The 19,735-nt window shown below is 55.3% G+C and overlaps 1 protein-coding gene across 4 annotated transcripts in view; it reads right to left on the reverse strand.

Annotated features, from left to right (window-relative positions):
- The window catches only part of TELO2 (telomere maintenance 2), a 47,276-nt gene that overhangs the window by 17,548 nt on the left and 9,993 nt on the right, over nucleotides 1-19,735 (reverse strand). For 2 of the 4 annotated variants that reach the window (XM_075898995.2, XM_075898996.2), the window contains exons 5-15: nucleotides 19,225-19,372; nucleotides 18,771-18,873; nucleotides 17,782-17,850; nucleotides 15,673-15,814; nucleotides 13,834-13,970; nucleotides 8,165-8,238; nucleotides 6,976-7,086; nucleotides 2,782-2,870; nucleotides 1,888-1,979; nucleotides 1,003-1,119; nucleotides 367-438 (exon numbers count right to left, since the gene is read on the reverse strand). In XM_075898995.2, the coding sequence (XP_075755110.2) occupies nucleotides 367-438; nucleotides 1,003-1,119; nucleotides 1,888-1,979; nucleotides 2,782-2,870; nucleotides 6,976-7,086; nucleotides 8,165-8,238; nucleotides 13,834-13,970; nucleotides 15,673-15,814; nucleotides 17,782-17,850; nucleotides 18,771-18,873; nucleotides 19,225-19,372 (1,154 nt within the window). The remainder of the gene's footprint in view (nucleotides 1-366; nucleotides 439-1,002; nucleotides 1,120-1,887; nucleotides 1,980-2,781; nucleotides 2,871-6,975; nucleotides 7,087-8,164; nucleotides 8,239-13,833; nucleotides 13,971-15,672; nucleotides 15,815-17,781; nucleotides 17,851-18,770; nucleotides 18,874-19,224; nucleotides 19,373-19,735) is intronic. The other 2 variants (XM_075898997.2, XM_089782184.1) reach the window with 2 other exon arrangements.

Here is a 19,735-nt window from a genome sequence, read left to right on the forward strand (position 1 = left end):
CCAGGTGCCGCTCGGCTGCTGCAGGGGGTACTTGGCGGAGGAGCTAGGCTGACAACAGACAGTGGCTCCTCCTCTAGGGACAGTCATGCAGTGGGGTGGCAGCATGGTCAGGAAGGGAGCCAGGCAGTAGACTGAAAAGGCACTTCCAGACAGGTGGTCACCATGCTGGCCACCGCACTGCCTCTTCCCTCCCATCCCATCTGCACAGCCTGCGGAGGGCAGGAAGGCAAGGGCAGTAACTGATGTTTCCCCCAAGCTGCTCCAGGCATGCAGGGACTTGCCCAGCCTATCTCCCAAAGACGGGTCAGGTGCAACAGGAGGAACCGTGAATGGGAAGGGGAGGAGCTAGAGAGGGAAGTTGCTTACATCTAGAATGTCCATGCGCTGCCGGAGACTGTAGTTCAGGGAGTACAACTGGGAAGTCAGATACTGCGTCACCTGCATCACGCCAGGGAACAACGAGCATGAACCAGTAATGGGGGAAGAACCCTGCCTCCTCCAAGCCCTCCCTGGGGCTGGAACTCTAAGCAAAGTCCTAACTCCTGTCAGCAATGGGGAGAGAAGAACCATCTGAGCAGGAGAAATCCAGGGACCCTCTGCCCAGAGGAAGTGACTCTGCCCTTCTGCAGCGCTGCCACCAGGGAGTCCAAGTGCTCTGCTTTGCCGTCAGTAACTGATCCCACCGCAGCACATCTCAGAGCAGACTTCGCCTTTCACAGCTGAGGCCCAGGACTTGCCCAAGGCTAGCTAACTTGCCCTCACATGCCTAGACACTTAATCATTTCAACTGTCCAACCCCCTAGCCCACAGTTTGCTGCTCAGTCATTAACCCTTAGCGCCCTGGCTTCCACCCTCCCAGCTCATGGACAGCTGGCGAGGAGGCAGGACAGCTCTGCACAAACTCAGCCTGCTCCCAAATGGCCAACCAGCCCGCCCCGACGGAAACCGTCTGCTATGCTAGCTGCAAGTGCGCAGATCCTCACGTCTGTGCCTGGGACTCACTGGCACTGGATCTGTGGTGGTGACAGCCACGAGGGCTCTCTGACGCAGCTCCGCAAAGCCATCCAGGGGGGTCTTTTCCTCCAGGTGCAGCAGGACTTTCGCCAGCTCTGTGCTCACCTGCACAAACGCAAAAGCAGAGAGGCCATCTGGGCTAGAGGTTCCTCCCTCCCGCAAAGGCTTACAGAGGAAGATGCAGACAGGAACTCTTCCTTTTGGCTGCCTCTGTGCGAGGAGTGGAGATGAAGGAGCAGGGCCTGACCATTACACACAGCAGGGGGGTGACACGCTAAGGCAACATGGAGACGGGACTGCTTAAAGCAGGGACGGGGGCGACATCCCTTTCCATCCCCCTTTGAAACGGGGCTTTTGGTGGCATGGAATGGAGAGGACGCCTCAGTAAAACTGACCAGGCATCTTTGCATTGTGCATCCCGCTGGCCTCACAACAGGGTCAGAACCAACAACGGCGACCAGAGACCTCTCTTGCTCACGGGAGAGAGGCCCATGTTTTGGCACTCAGTCCCTGCAGATGTCCCGGAGGAAAAGCCATTACATCAGTAACCCCTTAACCCATCTGCTCCCAGCCCACCCCGGCTCTGCAATTTGACTAGCCTGCCCCAATAACTCTGGACGAGGGGGCAGAGTGTGGAGCATACTGGGTCTGACGAAAACAAAGACGTCATTTCTGATTTGGATTGTTGCACTTGCTCGCCGAGGGCAAAGCATGCCGCTCACAGGGCCTGCACTGAGTCCCCACGAGACAGAGAAAGCAGGATGAGTCCTTCGGTTCTGTCTCTCTTCTGACGTTGCCATCTTGCCCCTCGTTACGCCCCTGCTGAGCCACCCCTCTGACAAAGGCCTGCTAGTAACAGCCCACCGGCCTTACCTCTCTGACAGTAGCTGAATTCCTTCGAATCAGACTCTCCAAAACCCTCATTGTAGCTTCCCACATGTCCAGGTCCTCAGATCCCGTTAGAACTGAAGGAAAACAAAGCCCAACCACGTTAGCTCTGCTGCCAGCTGTGAGCGCACTTCTGCTAGCACGAGTCCAGAGATCTCCCTTCCCTTCCCTTCCCTTCCCGCTCTTGAAGAGAAAGCTGCACCCGAGGCCAGGTGTGGAAGTTTACCGGATTGTGTAAGACGGGGGCACTCTCTAGACTGACCTCCCCTCCACAGGTACTGCAGCAGATCCCCCATTCCCTCCTGCCTCCCCCCACATCCGCCTCCATGGGAGTCAAAGGGGGGGAGGGATAGGCAGCTTCACGAGAAACATGCGCAGGGAACCAGCTTAAAAACCAGCTCCCCACGGGCACTGGCTCCCAACTCCTCCACCCTTGCTGACTCTATCAGAGGCAGCAATTGAGGGGCGGATGCATGAAGTCGTTAGGATTAATCGAGAAGCCCAGGCTTATCAGTTAATTGTTTAAATGACTATATGCTAACGTCCCTACTTATGAGAAGGGCTCAACAAATCGCTATTTCTTCTCGCCCACGGCAAGTCAATTTCAGCCGGTTGCCCCGTTCACCCCGTTCACCGGCGCCACACGCATGCACAGTGCCAGTCTGGCGCGTGCACGGTGTGGGGCTGGCAAGTAGATCTCACTGTGGTTTGTTGAGCCCTGCTTATGAGTGATCTGAAATAGCAGAAGTTTGTAGTGTCAACATGCCCTTCAAAAGTGGAACACCAAAAACTAGCCAGTAGCAGAACCCACCCGTGAGCAGCGTAAGAGAGGAACATTTCTAAATGAAGATCCAATAGACTCTACTCAGAATCTCCTACCCTCAATACAGTCTCGGATATAGACAGGGGCTTTCATCTTCTTCAGCTCTTTATCTTCTGACATGTCATAAGGGATGAGGTCATCATCACTGTGAAAGAAACAGGTACAAATTAGTCCATGTGGCTCCGACCTTGTCACCCTCTCCTCCCTCATGCCAAACTGACAGACAGGGCACTTCCCCTCTATCCTCACACCAAGGAGGATCCTCAGAACCTCCACCTACAAGGATCCAGCCAGCAAAAGGACACACTGGTTACCGAGCGATAGCAGAATCTTGAGCCTGAGTTCAGGAGACAGCATGTGCAAACCACAGCCTGCACCACTGGGTTTGTTACCATAAAAACATTCGTCTGTTACACTGGACATTTGGCAGCTCTTCATTCATAATGTGGGCTTTTCAGACAAGTACATGAAGGGCATTAAATACAGATTAATGTAAGGGATAAAAAGGTTCTCTGCACAGGATCTATTATTATTTCAGATCAATTTTTTGTCCCATAGTGTTAGTGCATTCACACCCAGCTAATGGGACTGCAATTGCATTCACAGCCACACAATATAGCCTATTGGATAAAGAAATCTGATTTTTAGCCTGGATTCAATTTTGAGCCATCAAAATATTTTCCCATCAGTACCCATGTGTATCAGACTCCTCTGCTGGAGACAGACACAAACTATTACTTTCAAGGAACTTGAATTTAAACTGTTTCAGGCACTAGCCAGCTGTCCATAGCAAGGTATGTCCATCCACCCAGGTATGAATATTCTGCAGGCGTCTTGGGGTAGTGAAGCAAGCAGTAGCTAAATTAGCTACCAAGATAAAACCCTACAAAACGCCATTCACCTTTGACAAGACTTTCCCTCCTCTGGCCTAGGCAACAGCTCATTTCAATGCCCATTTGAGACTAAAATGATTTCCGATCCATGCAGCACCACATTTTAAGGCACACTTGCAAGTTAGTGTGTAATTCCCTCAAGACTGTCTAGCCCAGCTGTGCAATTCTCAGTCTGTCCAAACTACGGTATTGGACACAGACTCCCTTCCGTAGCCTTGCAAGTCTGAACGCTCCCTTTGCTCAGCCAGTGCCAGATCCGACACCAACATGCCCCGCAATAGAGCGGTTCACACCAGACCCTCCGGTCCCCGAGCTGCTGATTAGAGAGACTCTGCACATGTGGATAGCTCACGCCCACCATGTCCCTCAGCTGAAGGAATCCGCCCACACTTCCATGACTGCGCTGCATGGAAGAAGTGCAGGGCTTTGGACTGCATGCACTCACACCCTGCCTCCTGTGATGAGCAAGCAGCGCGTCGGGCTCGTGGGGGGCTCTCGCTTCACTCCCATGCGAAGCGCTTCCCACTACGAAAAATAAACTAAAAAAGACTTCTTAGGGTTTATTTCTTGCTCACAGATGTTACCGGGGGTGCGTTCTTTCTGTAGCAGAGTCCAACAGACTGACTCTGAAGCATGATCTAGTGGTTAAATATGGGAAGATTCTATGTGCAGCATGGCCTCTGAGTCTCTTGTCAGTCATTTCCTCAAACCCTGCCTCGGTTTCCCCCGTCAGACACGGGTTTACCATGGATTGTGCGCTGTCAGAGCCCTCCCTTCCCCTTGCTCTCAACCCAGCTGCCCGAATGTCAGAGCCCATGGCTGTGCTCACCAGGTCCAGGGGGATGTTTTCCCATTGGAAACACCTATTTAAACATCCCTCATGAAACCCCTTCAGGGACGGCTTTGGTAAGACTGTTAAAGGAAGCACTTGCAAGCCCCATCCACGCACTAGCTACTACTGACAGCAGAGCTCTCACAGGACAAGGCTAAGGAGCATGGAGTCACTGAACTTGGAGTTCCTCTTCGGTGCCCGTAATTCAACTGCATCCTCCTCTCAGACTCTTCTGACCTGCACGGAGCCGTTCAGCACCCCCCTGCTTCCCCCCGTTTTCTTAGGGACAGGAAACGAAGGGGTGTCCGTTCGCGGATGCGGGGACTCTGACCAGGACCAGTGAAGACAGCGTAGGAAGCGCATGTGCCCCAGTTGGGGGTGGCGAGTGGCAGCCAGAACAATTGTCTCTACTAACACTCCAGGCTGCCATCTCCACACCGGCCAAAACAATCAATACGCAGCACCGGTCCGGCAGCGTCGCACGCGCAGGGCAGAGATACAGGACAAGCCCCATCGACGGAGAGAGCCAGCAGGGCAAGAGGCCACGTAATGAGCCCTTGGCCAACCATGGCCAACCGCTAACCCTGAAAAGGAAGTGCCCTCTATGACCCCTTGGGGGGCGGGCCCAGCTGCACCTAGCCCCACCCACAGGAAGTCAGAGGGCAGGTCTAGGACTATAAGAGCTGCGGGCTCAGTCAGGGCTGGGCAGCCGACCCAAGCAGACGCCTGGCCTTGGCTCCCGCAGAGAAGGGCTCAGCCGCGCTATCCCCGACCAGAGGACTGGGTCGGACCGCCAGGACCCTGGCCGCTTCCTGAACCCAGGCCAAACCCTCCAGGACTCTCACCGGGCCAGAGTCCACAGACACCCTGCCAGCCCCTCCGTCGCCTGCAGACCCCCCCCAGAGCAGCGCCAGAGTCTGGCAGGTCCTCGGGGAGCTGGGGAGCGGCCCAGGCACAGCCGACCTCAGGGCAGCTGATGAGATGGCGGTCGGGTGGGCAACGCATTGCAGCCTGGACCCCGCTGCCCCTCGACCTTGTCGGCATGTAATGGCCTGGATCCCCGCCAACCTGGTGGCTGCAAGGCCGCCACTATCAGGGCCCTGGGCCGGGATGCAGTGGAGTGGGTGGGCCTGCGTCCCCCCTGCCACCACCAAACCCCCTGCAATTGTCAGCTCTCCAGGAGCAAGGAGACCCGACCCTTGCTCAGCTGGAATCCAGACAGCGCTTTAAACTACCGTTCCCCTATTGCCTCACGCCCTGACCCAGGGCTGGGCTGCAGGAGCTGCCGAAGCATGCCATCCAATCCTGGGTCACCTGTTTCTTCTCTAGCACACAGCACGTAATTTTGAAATAAATTGCTATCCCGAAACATCCCTTACTCCTTGTGGAATGAGGTTTACAGGGATGTTGTAATAGTGAGCCCATTACATTTCGATATAATGGCTGTGCTCAAAAAAGATGCGGAATAGCTATTTCGGGAAAGCTTCAGTATCCCAAAATAGCGCTGCAGTGTAGACGTAGCCTTAGAGAGCAACTCCCCTGACCCAATAATCTGAGACTCAAGGGCTACGTCTACACTGGCAGGATTTTCCACAAATGCTTTTAATGGAAAAGATTTTCCGTTCAAAGCATTTGTGGAAAAGAGCATCTAGATTGGCAAAAGCACGTTTTGCGGAAAAGCGTCCGTGCCAATCTAGACGCGGTTTTACGCAAGAAAGCCCCGATCGCCATTTTTGCGCAGAACAATACCGCGTTGTCTACACTGGCCTTCTTGCGTGAAAGCATTTGCACAAGAGGGCTTTTGCCCGCACGGGAGCAGCAGAGCATTTCCGCAAGAACACGGACAATCTTACATGAGATCGGCAGTGTTCTTGCACAAATTCAAGTGGCCAGTGTAGACAACTGGAAAGTTTTTCCGCAAAAGCAGCTGCTTTTGCAGGAAAAACTTGCCAGTCTAGATGCAGCCACGTAGTAAATATATTACTGCCATATGACACGCTACAGCACTTTGAGTAGCAAAACGGGGAGCCTGAAACAAGGTCTGAAGGATGTAGTGGAATCTGCAAGTGAAATAAGCACAAGTAGCAAAGCCAACACCACAGGCAACAAAAATACACAGTAAAGCCCCATCTCGAGCACTGCCAGGGGCCTGACTACAAGCATCAGGTCCAGGTCAGAAAACAACTGGGCCCCCTCACACTCGAATCAATTCTACTGCTCCAGCCTGTGAGGCAGCACATGGAACTGCTGCGCACAGGCTTCACAGGGTAACCAGACAGGTTTGGGAAGGAGAGTTGGGTTGGGCAGGAAAACAACTTGAATTCCTTACACTTGGGTCTAATTTGGGTGGAAAATGAGGCATGAGAACACCGGTAGGTGCAATGACCCTTTCCACACAGGTCATTGGGATCTGCTTCCCCAGTTCAGACTGTGGAGTACAACCCCCTCCTTCCCCTCTTCAGAGTCTGTCATTTACTTTCCACTTCATAGCTGCTTTTCCTTCGTGGTTTAGTTCTTACACATACCTGTCGAGCTCCGAGTCAGACCTCTCCTCTGGCAATGCAGAGACTCCTGGGTGTGGGCTCCCACTTGGTTTTGACACAGCTTTTGGCGTAGCAGATGGACTATCATGCCTGCTGTCAGCAATGAGAAAGGGTCAAAGGAATAAAGCAACAAAGGTCTTAACGATCCATGATCACAAACAGGAGTCTAGATTTTCCAAGGGAAAGCCCCCAGCCCACACCTAGCTACAGCAGGCACTGGAATCTCAGTTCAGTGTGGGTTCACCTAGGATGGTCCACGAAGAGGAGAAAAAGCTCAAGGAGCTGTACAGCTGTGAGGAGACATGCTAGGGGGAGAGTGGAGATGGCAGACAGCCTGAGCTACTTCCCTGGACTGCCGCCTGAGCTAGTTTTGGTTCCGAACAAAGAGTAAGACCACTAATGGGCACTGGGTAAGGGCAAACACTGTCATCTCACCACAGAGGAAGTCTTGGCCTACAAAAACCACAAGCAACCAGGAGGCACCATTCAGCAGTGGTTAATGCACAAGACAACATACGAGATCTGGGCTTCCCACACTGTTCAACAGCAATTTTCTGTGTAGCCCTAGGCACATCACTTTCATCTCTCCACTTCAGTCCCTAGGTCTCTCGCAGGAGCACTGGAAGGCTTCACTTACTAACCTCTGTGAAATGCTTTGCAATCTCCTGACAGCAGAGGCCATGGAAAGTCGTAACACAGCCAGAGCTGTGATCTTTGGACAGAAGTGAATGCTAGATTTCAGTTAGCAGTGGACAGGCTGGGGATTTCTGGCTCCCAGGGTACTCCGAGGTACCCAAAGATTCCCAGCCTATTTGGAGCACTTCAGAGGCACGCAGAGTTACAAGAATCCCAAGGAAATGCAGCCATCAGACATGCTGCCATTGTACCTTTGAACTACAGACATGCTGGCTGCAGAGAGACAGCCAACGGCCATGCAGAGCTCAGGTGAACTTAGAGGATTCTAACAACAAATACGGACTTCCTGCCTTCAGAGCTGGGGTGGTCTGTCTGGCATTCCCCATCAGACAAGATGGAAGGGATTCGGAGTCAGAGGCAAGCCCTGACTTCATAAACTTCACTAGGAATGATTTGCCTGGTATCTGTGCTCAGGTACACAGGTGCACTAAGCAGATATACGGCGAGGACTGGCAGAAAGGTGAACTACTCTCACCGGACAGTGGGCTGCAGTGGGGCCGGCTGCTTCAGGAGAAACTTTAGTTCTCTGGTCTCATCATCATCTTCATACTAGACATGCAAAACAGGAAGTTAGTGTGCAGAGGAGGTTTCCATGTGGATTAAATACAAGACGTCCGCAGCAATTGAAGGCTACAGGAGCTCAGCATCTCTCAGTATTAGGTCTCAGTTTTCAAACAGGGAAGGATCAAATGATAAATTCCTGAGCAGATTTCCAGTCTCAGCCATAGCACCTTTCACACGGGGCTCAGGCTCTAGACGTTATGGCTTGGTCAGACGTGGGCTGGGATATTTATAATCTTTAAAGCAGGGGGGACCTAAGGCCTGGGGGAGTGGACATGGCCCCCAGCTTGCCTGGCTCAGGACTCGCCCCAGCATCGGGCAGCCTGTGCTGTGCTCTGGCCCTCCCCCCACACCACACCACAGGGCTGGAGCACACAATCTAGTACCTGGGCCCGCAAGGATCCAGCCTGCGAGGGGAATGTGGAGCGTGCCTGTCTCCTTCTCAGTCAGGGGCCGTGTCAGTGAGGCCTTCCCACTGGAGCGCGGCTCTCAACTGATTTTTCTGTGGGTCAGCAGCCCCCATCCCTGCGTTACAGCATCGAACAGCCCTGAATTCACACTGCAGCACTGCAGCGGACACTGGGCCAGCAGCCCCCAGCCCTGCATTACAGCATCGAACAGCCCTGAATTCACAGTGCAGCACTGCAGCGGACACTGGGCCAGCAGCCCCCAGCCCTGCGATACAGCATCGAACAGCCCTGAATTCACAGTGCAGCACTGCAGCGGACACTGAGCCAGCAGCCCCCAGCCCTGCGTTACAGCATCGAACAGCCCTGAATTCACAGTGCAGCACTGCAGCGGACACTGAGCCAGCAGCCCCCAGCCCTGCGTTACAGCATCAAACAGCCCTGAATTCACAGTGCAGCACTGCAGCGGACACTGTGCCAGCAGCCCCCAGCCCTGGGTTACAGCATCGAACAGCCCTGAATTCACACTGCAGCACTGCAGCGGACACTGGGCCAGCAGCCCCCAGCCCTGCATTACAGCATCGAACAGCCCTGAATTCACACTGCAGCACTGCAGCGGACACTGAGCCAGCAGCCCCCAGCCCTGCGTTACAGCATCAAAGAGCCCTGAATTCACAGTGCAGCACTGCAGCGGACACTGTGCCAGCAGCCCCCAGCCCTGGGTTACAGCATCGAACAGCCCTGAATTCACACTGCAGCACTGCAGCGGACACTGGGCCAGCAGCCCCCAGCCCTGCATTACAGCATCGAACAGCCCTGAATTCACAGTGCAGCACTGCAGCGGACACTGAGCCAGCAGCCCCCAGCCCTGCGTTACAGCATCGAACAGCCCTGAATTCACAGTGCAGCACTGCAGCGGACACTGAGCCAGCAGCCCCCAGCCCTGCGTTACAGCATCGAACAGCCCTGAATTCACACTGCAGCACTGCAGCGGACACTGGGCCAGCAGCCCCCAGCCCTGCGTTACAGCATCGAACAGCCCTGAATTCACACTGCAGCACTGCAGCGGACACTGGGCCAGCAGCCCCCAGCCCTGCGTTACAGCATCGAACAGCCCTGAATTCACAGTGCAGCACTGCAGCGGACACTGGGCCAGCAGCCCCCAGCCCTGCGTTACAGCATCGAACAGCCCTGAATTCACAGTGCAGCACTGCAGCGGACACTGGGCCAGCAGCCCCCAGCCCTGCGTTACAGCATCAAACAGCCCTGAATTCACAGTGCAGCACTGCAGCGGACACTGGGCCAGCAGCCCCCAGCCCTGCGTTACAGCATCGAACAGCCCTGAATTCACAGTGCAGCACTGCAGCGGACACTGAGCCAGCAGCCCCCAGCCCTGCGTTACAGCATCGAACAGCCCTGAATTCACAGTGCAGCACTGCAGCGGACACTGAGCCAGCAGCCCCCAGCCCTGCGTTACAGCATCGAACAGCCCTGAATTCACAGTGCAGCACTGCAGCGGACACTGAGCCAGCAGCCCCCAGCCCTGCGTTACAGCATCAAACAGCCCTGAATTCACAGTGCAGCACTGCAGCGGACACTGAGCCAGCAGCCCCCAGCCCTGCGTTACAGCATCAAACAGCCCTGAATTCACAGTGCAGCACTGCAGCGGACACTGTGCCAGCAGCCCCCAGCCCTGGGTTACAGCATCGAACAGCCCTGAATTCACACTGCAGCACTGCAGCGGACACTGGGCCAGCAGCCCCCAGCCCTGCATTACAGCATCGAACAGCCCTGAATTCACAGTGCAGCACTGCAGCGGACACTGAGCCAGCAGCCCCCAGCCCTGCGTTACAGCATCGAACAGCCCTGAATTCACAGTGCAGCACTGCAGCGGACACTGAGCCAGCAGCCCCCAGCCCTGCGTTACAGCATCGAACAGCCCTGAATTCACACTGCAGCGGACACTGGGCCAGCAGCCCCCAGCCCTGCGTTACAGCATCGAACAGCCCTGAATTCACAGTGCAGCACTGCAGCGGACACTGAGCCAGCAGCCCCCAGCCCTGCGTTACAGCATCGAACAGCCCTGAATTCACAGTGCAGCACTGCAGCGGACACTGGGCCAGCAGCCCCCAGCCCTGCATTACAGCATCGAACAGCCCTGAATTCACAGTGCAGCACTGCAGCGGACACTGAGCCAGCAGCCCCCAGCCCTGCATTACAGCATCGAACAGCCCTGAATTCACAGCGCAGCACTGCAGCGGACACTGAGCCAGCAGCCCCCAGCCCTGCATTACAGCATCGAACAGCCCTGAATTCACAGCGCAGCACTGCAGCGGACACTGAGCCAGCAGCCCCCAGCCCTGCGTTACAGCATCGAACAGCCCTGAATTCACAGCGCAGCACTGCAGCGGACACTGAGCCAGCAGCCCCCAGCCCTGCATTACAGCATCGAACAGCCCTGAATTCACAGCGCAGCACTGCAGCGGACACTGAGCCAGCAGCCCCCAGCCCTGCATTACAGCATCGAACAGCCCTGAATTCACAGCGCAGCACTGCAGCGGACACTGAGCCAGCAGCCCCCAGCCCTGCGTTACAGCATCGAACAGCCCTGAATTCACAGTGCAGCACTGCAGCGGACACTGGGCCAGCAGCCCCCAGCCCTGCGTTACAGCATCGAACAGCCCTGAATTCACAGTGCAGCACTGCAGCGGACACTGGGCCAGCAGCCCCCAGCCCTGCGTTACAGCATCAAACAGCCCTGAATTCACAGTGCAGCACTGCAGCGGACACTGAGCCAGCAGCCCCCAGCCCTGCGTTACAGCATCGAACAGCCCTGAATTCACACTGCAGCACTGCAGCGGACACTGGGCCAGCAGCCCCCAGCCCTGGGTTACAGCATCGAACAGCCCTGAATTCACACTGCAGCACTGCAGCGGACACTGGGCCAGCAGCCCCCAGCCCTGCATTACAGCATCGAACAGCCCTGAATTCACAGTGCAGCACTGCAGCGGACACTGGGCCAGCAGCCCCCAGCCCTGCGTTACAGCATCGAACAGCCCTGAATTCACAGTGCAGCACTGCAGCGGACACTGAGCCAGCAGCCCCCAGCCCTGCGTTACAGCATCGAACAGCCCTGAATTCACACTGCAGCACTGCAGCGGACACTGTGCCAGCAGCCCCCAGCCCTGGGTTACAGCATCGAACAGCCCTGAATTCACACTGCAGCACTGCAGCGGACACTGGGCCAGCAGCCCCCAGCCCTGCATTACAGCATCGAACAGCCCTGAATTCACAGTGCAGCACTGCAGCGGACACTGAGCCAGCAGCCCCCAGCCCTGCGTTACAGCATCGAACAGCCCTGAATTCACAGTGCAGCACTGCAGCGGACACTGAGCCAGCAGCCCCCAGCCCTGCGTTACAGCATCGAACAGCCCTGAATTCACACTGCAGCGGACACTGGGCCAGCAGCCCCCAGCCCTGCGTTACAGCATCGAACAGCCCTGAATTCACAGTGCAGCACTGCAGCGGACACTGAGCCAGCAGCCCCCAGCCCTGCGTTACAGCATCGAACAGCCCTGAATTCACAGCGCAGCACTGCAGCGGACACTGAGCCAGCAGCCCCCAGCCCTGCATTACAGCATCGAACAGCCCTGAATTCACAGCGCAGCACTGCAGCGGACACTGAGCCAGCAGCCCCCAGCCCTGCATTACAGCATCGAACAGCCCTGAATTCACAGCGCAGCACTGCAGCGGACACTGAGCCAGCAGCCCCCAGCCCTGCGTTACAGCATCGAACAGCCCTGAATTCACAGTGCAGCACTGCAGCGGACACTGAGCCAGCAGCCCCCAGCCCTGCATTACAGCATCGAACAGCCCTGAATTCACAGCGCAGCACTGCAGCGGACACTGAGCCAGCAGCCCCCAGCCCTGCATTACAGCATCGAACAGCCCTGAATTCACAGTGCAGCACTGCAGCGGACACTGAGCCAGCAGCCCCCAGCCCTGCATTACAGCATCGAACAGCCCTGAATTCACACTGCAGCACTGCAGCGGACACTGAGCCAGCAGCCCCCAGCCCTGCGTTACAGCATCGAACAGCCCTGAATTCACAGCGCAGCACTGCAGCGGACACTGAGCCAGCAGCCCCCAGCCCTGCATTACAGCATCGAACAGCCCTGAATTCACACTGCAGCACTGCAGCGGACACTGAGCCAGCAGCCCCCAGCCCTGCGTTACAGCATCGAACAGCCCTGAATTCACAGTGCAGCACTGCAGCGGACACTGAGCCAGCAGCCCCCAGCCCTGCGTTACAGCATCGAACAGCCCTGAATTCACAGTGCAGCACTGCAGCGGACACTGGGCCAGCAGCCCCCAGCCCTGCGTTACAGCATCGAACAGCCCTGAATTCACAGTGCAGCACTGCAGCGGACACTGGGCCAGCAGCCCCCAGCCCTGCGTTACAGCATCAAACAGCCCTGAATTCACAGTGCAGCACTGCAGCGGACACTGAGCCAGCAGCCCCCAGCCCTGCGTTACAGCATCGAACAGCCCTGAATTCACAGTGCAGCACTGCAGCGGACACTGAGCCAGCAGCCCCCAGCCCTGCGTTACAGCATCGAACAGCCCTGAATTCACAGCGCAGCACTGCAGCGGACACTGGGCCAGCAGCCCCCAGCCCTGCGTTACAGCATCGAACAGCCCTGAATTCACAGTGCAGCACTGCAGCGGACACTGGGCCAGCAGCCCTTGAGGTTCTCAAAGCCAGGGAGGGAGCTAAGCTACACAATTCCTATGGAAACGAACGGGGAGCAAGTGACCCAATCCCCTGCTCAGTCTTGAAAATCCCAACACCCCTCCTGGGTGCTCCACTCAGCTCCCCCGAAGGCAGTAGAAAGGCTCTCCTGGATGGCAATGACACACCATGTGGAAATCCAGCCAGAGTTCGAATGCGAAACCCTGTTGTCTCGTCAGAGTTCTCCAGGCGCCATGCGCACTCACGCTCTCCAATCACACCTCTCACCACACCCTCCATGCAAGCCCATGGATCGGAGGCGTTCTGCCCCCTTCCCGTCTAGCAAGCAGAGCTCAGCAATGACAGCCACAACCCAACCACTGCCTCAAAGGGGACGTTTCCCCTCGCCCTGCACTGCACAGACAGGCAGCACGGGAATCTCACCTGGAATTGCAGGCGGGGCCCATCAGTGGTTATTCTGGAACTGATGCTCTCTGCCACCACCATTCCCAGGCGCCGAACCCGGGGCAAGCTGCTGTCCAGGTGGCATTTCATGCCTCCCATCATGCTGGCAAGAAGCTCTGAAAGGACAAGCAGCACAGTGAGCACAGCATGTCTGGCCAATGCCCTATCCCCTAGGCCACTTCAGAACCCACCCCACCTCCCTACCTTCTTGGCATCTCTTATCCTATCCTGCCTTCCCATTGGAGAGCCAGGTCAAACCCTGGGGCAGCTCCCATCCCACCTCCCTACCTTCAGGGCATCCCTTCTCCTGCCTTCCTAATACCAGAGCCTGCTCCATCACTGGGGAAACTGGTGTTGGCTGTCTGGCTGCTCCAAGGCTGAATGGGACTCGAACCCACCACCCTGTGCGCCACCGGCAAATGCCCTATCCACTAGGCCACTCCAGAACCCATCCCACTACCCCTCCTGGGCAGCACACCCACTGAGAGTCCCCATCTTAGCTACAGCTCCAACTAGAGGCACAAAAGCTGACAAAGGCCCGGCGTGAGAGCACTTCTCTTTCTACTGAAGAGTTTCCTTCCCCATCCTGTCAGCAAGGCATGCACCAGGGCTAGGTTTTGAAGCCAAGCACAATGGTTAATCCCAGGCATAAATCCAAAGGCTTTAAAACTGCTTTGACAGGCAAAATTGGCCGGCTTCTTATGGAAGTTGCATCCACATGGAGCTCACAGAGGTAGGACTATTTCTCCCCACGTGCTTGAGCTGTGACAGGTAATTACCACTGGCATTCCTAAACCCATTGCTGGTGGCAGCATCTTCCACCTCCCCAGACAGGTTCTAAGAGGTGGCAGGTTGACCGTTAGTCACCAATAGAAGCTGACATCTAACACCAGCCAGTGAGAAACCGGATCATTCACTAACACGGGAGTATCTATACAAGGCCAGGAGTTAAGACTCTTGGGTTGGCTGGAATGAAACACACTTGCTTTCTAATAAATAGAACTTATGTTTTCAAAGTCTCCAATAGAAGGACTAGAGGACACCAAATGAAATTAATGGGTAGCAGGTTTAAAACTAATAAAAGGAAGTTCTTCTTCACACAGCGTGTTGTCAACCTGTGGAACTCCTCGCCAGAGGAGGCTGTGAAGGCTAGGACTATAATAGAGTTTAAAGAGAAGCTGGATAATTTCATGGAGGTTAGGTCCATAAAAGGCTATTAGCCAGGGGATAAAATGGTGTCCTTGGCCTCTGTTTGTCAGAGGCTGGAGAGGGATGGCAGGAGAGAAATCGCTTGATCATTGTCTTCGGTCCACCCCCTCTGGGGCACCTGGTGCTGGCCGCTGTCGGCAGACCGGATACTGGGCTAGATGGACCTTTGGTCTGACCCAGTGCGGCCGCTCTTATGTTCTCCATGAAAGTGCACCCAGCAGGTGCTGAATTACCCTTATTTAATATTCATTTTGTGGTAGCACCAGAAGCCTTGGGCTGAACCCAGACCCCATTGCTCAGGGCACTGTTCAGACACAGAGTGGAGAACGGCCCTGCCCTGCCTGCAGTGGTGTGATCAGACAAGAGGTACCAGCTGGATACAGGCACACGTCTGGGGAGCACCAGCCGACGGCGAGCAGGACGCTTTGATTACTGTGGCCCATAAGCAGGGTTGCCAGACTCTGCTGGTCCCCCCCCTGCCGATATTACTGAAGTGCCCACGTGAAGGGAGGGCAGGCTGACTGCACAAGCATTGACGGTGAGCGCTGGGCACTTCCTCTGAATCCAATGGAGGCCTCTGTTCTCGCTGCTCTTTTCCTCCTCCCTCACCTTGTCCGTTGTTCTCTATTTCAGGCTCTTTCAAGAGGGCGAGGCAGATCAGGATGGCCTTGCTAATATGCAGCTGTTGCTCAACGGGAGAGTGCTTCACAGCACTGCTGCTGCCCCAGGTCTCCAGAAGCTCTTTCAGCACCTGGATCACGAGTGTACAGCATTAGCCGGAGGGCATGGGGTAGGGCTGCATCAGAAAGTCACTCACAAACATGCCCACCCCTCTCCCAGCCAGCCGACCTAAGGAAACCCTACCCTCCACACAGCATAACCAGTCACGTACCTTGTGAGGGCCTCTTCCCATCTCCATACCTCTGCCATCAGAGCAGTTACTGGCATATCCAACAGCTCTAGGACAGGAGCTGGCCTCCAGTACTGCTGGCTGGAACCAGGGCACCATTTCGGGAGGGCAGGGAACAGCAGCCATGCACACCAGGACAGGGCTCCCTGTCTATCAGGGAGCGAGGGGAAAGTACACAGCTTCTGTGCATGCCTTTCACTTCTGGCTGGCAAAGGGAGAGGGCAGAGGAGTAATTCACAACATCCGCATACTTTCTCCTTGCTCCCTGACAGTCAGGGGAACAGGAAAAAAAAGCAAGTGGTGTCCAGGTATGCATGGCTGCTGCTCCCCCTGGCCTCCCAAACTAGCGCTCTGGGGCTGGAAGCTCCGGGTCAGCTCCAGGTTTTCAATGCAATAGGACAGTGACTAACAGAGTCGATGCAAAAGCCTGATTTTTACATTACATTCTATTTATTTTAGGCTTACCCCCACCCCCAAAACGCAGTGTTTCGTCCGCTCCCCTCCGTGTGCAGGGCAGAAGTAACTGAAGTGTTTGTAAAAGAACTTGAACACCCACATCCCTAAGTCAGTAGCAGGAGCCTCTCAGCCACCCACATTCTCCATCAAACACACAGGACTGACCCCTGATGTCCAAGCTCTGAACATCCCAGTCGCAGCCCAATGGAGTCAGGCTGCCATGGACCCGGCTACACAGAAACTGACCCAAGTCGCAGTTACGCAGCTCAGTGGAATAAACCAGTGTAAGAGAACGGCTGTTACAGAAGGGGAGCTGGTTACATTCATGGAGGGTAGGTCCATTAGTGGCTATTAGCCAGGCTGGGTAGGGCTGGTGTCCCTAGACTCTGTCAAAGGCTGGGAATGGGCAAGAGGGAGTGATCACTGGGTGGTTCCCTGTGCTGTTCACTCCCTCTGGGACACCAGGCATTGGCCACTGTGGGCAGACAGGACACTGTGTTTACATGGACTTCTGGTCTGACCCAGCCTGGCCATTCTGATGGGAAAGCCAGTCTCTCTGCTCCTCCCCTTGCATCACAGCAGAATGTCTCTGGATTCAGAGCCATTCACCAGTGCTTCAGGTGTGGCTTGAGAATGATTTGAAGCAATAAGGAATACGGCTTCCCCACAGCATTGTAGCTCGCTGCCTCCCCCGTGCTGGCTAAAATTGGTGTTAATGGATCTGCACTGTCTGAAGGAACACGTTTTAAAAAACTCTTAAATCGCGAATAGAAAGAAGAGCTAAGAGGAGCTTAGTATTACAAAGGCTTATCAGAAACACCAAGAAAACGACTGTTACGTTTCACTTAGCGGCTTCCCACTCAGACCTCAGAACAGGCTCTCTGCTCTACTGCCCTAGAAACCACGAGGAGGCTCTTACAAGCACACAGGGCTGGCTTTCAGGGGCCTATTTCCACCTGTCCCTGACTTGCTCTCTTTGGAGAAGTCATTTCAAATCACTTCTCCCCCTCCCCTTCTCCACAAAACGGAATGGGTCAAACTAGCCTCCCAACCAGGGGAGTGGTGCTGCTGGGAGACCACCGGTGTAGGGGTTACAGAAATACAACAGATCATTAGAAACTGTGGAAGGACTGTGGCCTGGTGAAGGGGGCACCCCCCAGTGGCCATTTTATTATTCTAGAGAGGAGACAGACAGGCAGCCACGCCTAGGAAGAGGACTTTTCTGCTAGGCTTTGAATGAGGCCATGCAGCTCTGCCCAGGACCACTGGGGGGGACATGCTCTAGCGCCCCTCGCGCAGCCCGGACCGGGGACAGGGAGTAAACGTTCAACCTCAATATACAGCTCCCTCACCTTGATCAATAAGGAACGTCGAAGGCCATCTAGGGCCAGGTAGCCAAGGAGGCTCTGGAGCACTGCAGTCTACAATGACAACATGGGGTTAGTCACACTGACAGGCAGCAAGGACCTTACACACACGCGCTCCCGCCTCATTCTGAGGGACTGGATCAGAGTTTTCAGGGCCCAAAGACTGCGCAGAGGTTAAGCAAGCCCACAGCGCTCAGAACAGTTAGAGCTGAACTTCCAGGCTGGGTATTTCAGATCAAACCATTTCAGTGACATCTGTGGCACCCAAGACAGGGCTTCTAGTAAAAACCCCAGTAGTGGCAGCCAATCCATGCACAGCAAGTCTCAGTTAACATACCGCTCCTATTATAGAACAGAAACATGGAGAAATCGGGAAATCTTGTCCTACCCTCCCCCATCCAGACTAGTCGATGCTCCAGAACATAAGGCATCACATTCTCCACCCTCCTGGGCTCATGCTCCCCTATTGCCCTCGTTCACCTCCACATCATTTCTCTCCAACCTCAGAGGATACAGATCATTCCAAACTGAGCACAGAGCTCTCCTCCAGCACACCAGCGTTCCCTGTAAGCGGAGCACTTGGGCAGCCACCCAGGAGAGATTTAAGTGCTGCCCAGCTGATTAGCAGAGCACCCACAGCTGGCAGCATGTTTTTCTAGTGATGGTGCACATCTGCATATACTTCAGTGCATATAACCGCATTTATTCCACACATGGCTAACAAAAATTAGAGGGAACACTGCAGTGCACTCCTCCTTCCTCTCCTCTTAGGTGTGTGTGGGGGGGGGGGGACACACTTGCTCCCAGTCTTCCCCCTGGATTCTAGATGGATCAGGGCCCACAGTAGTGGCAGCCAGGACCCTCAGACTCTTCTAAATCCTTGGCTTACTTGGGCAAGAATTCAGCACTTTGACAGATGTTGGCCTTCAGAGCCAGGAGGGTTTACTCCCCCTACTGCAACGCAGCGCCCTTACCTCACAGCCGTACTGCAGGAGTAGCAGCTTCTGGGTCAGCACAAACTGAGCTTTCTTGTTTTTCACAACCAGGTTCCCCAGTAATCGAGACAAGACATCCGCCCTAGCAAGACAGGTCAGCAGCCATCTGTCAGGGAGCCATTTCTCTGAACTGCTTCAGGCCAATTTCAATCAGATCATGATTTTGTAAGTTGCTGCCCATTTGAAACATGACCAAGCGTTGCAGATCAACCAAACCGCTTCCATGCCATGCTGCCACACATCTACAGAAGGGATTATTGTACCCTAGTGCTGTATGAAATGGTGCTCAAGGACTGACACGAAGGAATCACCAGCTAGTCCAGTCCCAACTCTCCCAGAAAGTGGTGCCATGTAAAAAGATGGCACATAGTCTAAGCGCCTTTAGCGTACAGGTGCAGTTAGAATCCTTCTCCCCCACATCTTGATTCCTTACCCCGGTGCTGTCTGAACAAAGCCGCAGACTGCAGCTTCCATCCAGCGATCTGGCACACGTTCCACCAGTCGCCAGCACACCCTCTGCCAGACGCAGTCCGCCTCGGTGAGCTCCACTAGACAGGGCACCAGCTTATTCAGAATTTCTCCTGCATTGGGAGAGAACAGAAGGAATCTTTGACTGGAGGGAGCTGGGGCAATAGCCCACTGCACAGTGATTTACAAAATCAGGCTGCTTCTGGAGAGACACACGTGAAGACAATGCCCCTTCCAAGAACATGAGAACGGCCACACGGGGTCAGACCCAAGGTCCACCCAGTCCAGAGTCCTGTCCCGGTGCCCCAGAGGGAGTGAACAGAAACGGGGAATCATCACGTGATCCCTCCCGTCACCCATTCCAGCCTCTGACAAATAGAGGCCAGGAACACCTCCCTGCCCATCCTGGCTAAATCGCTTCCACGTCTCTTCCTCACGGGGGGTAGGGATGTAAAGGGCGGGAGGGAGGGAGGGCA

This window comes from Pelodiscus sinensis, chromosome 15, assembly GCF_052426305.1.
Source record: "Pelodiscus sinensis isolate ZL-2025 chromosome 15, ASM5242630v1, whole genome shotgun sequence".
NCBI lineage: Eukaryota > Metazoa > Chordata > Testudines > Trionychidae > Pelodiscus > Pelodiscus sinensis.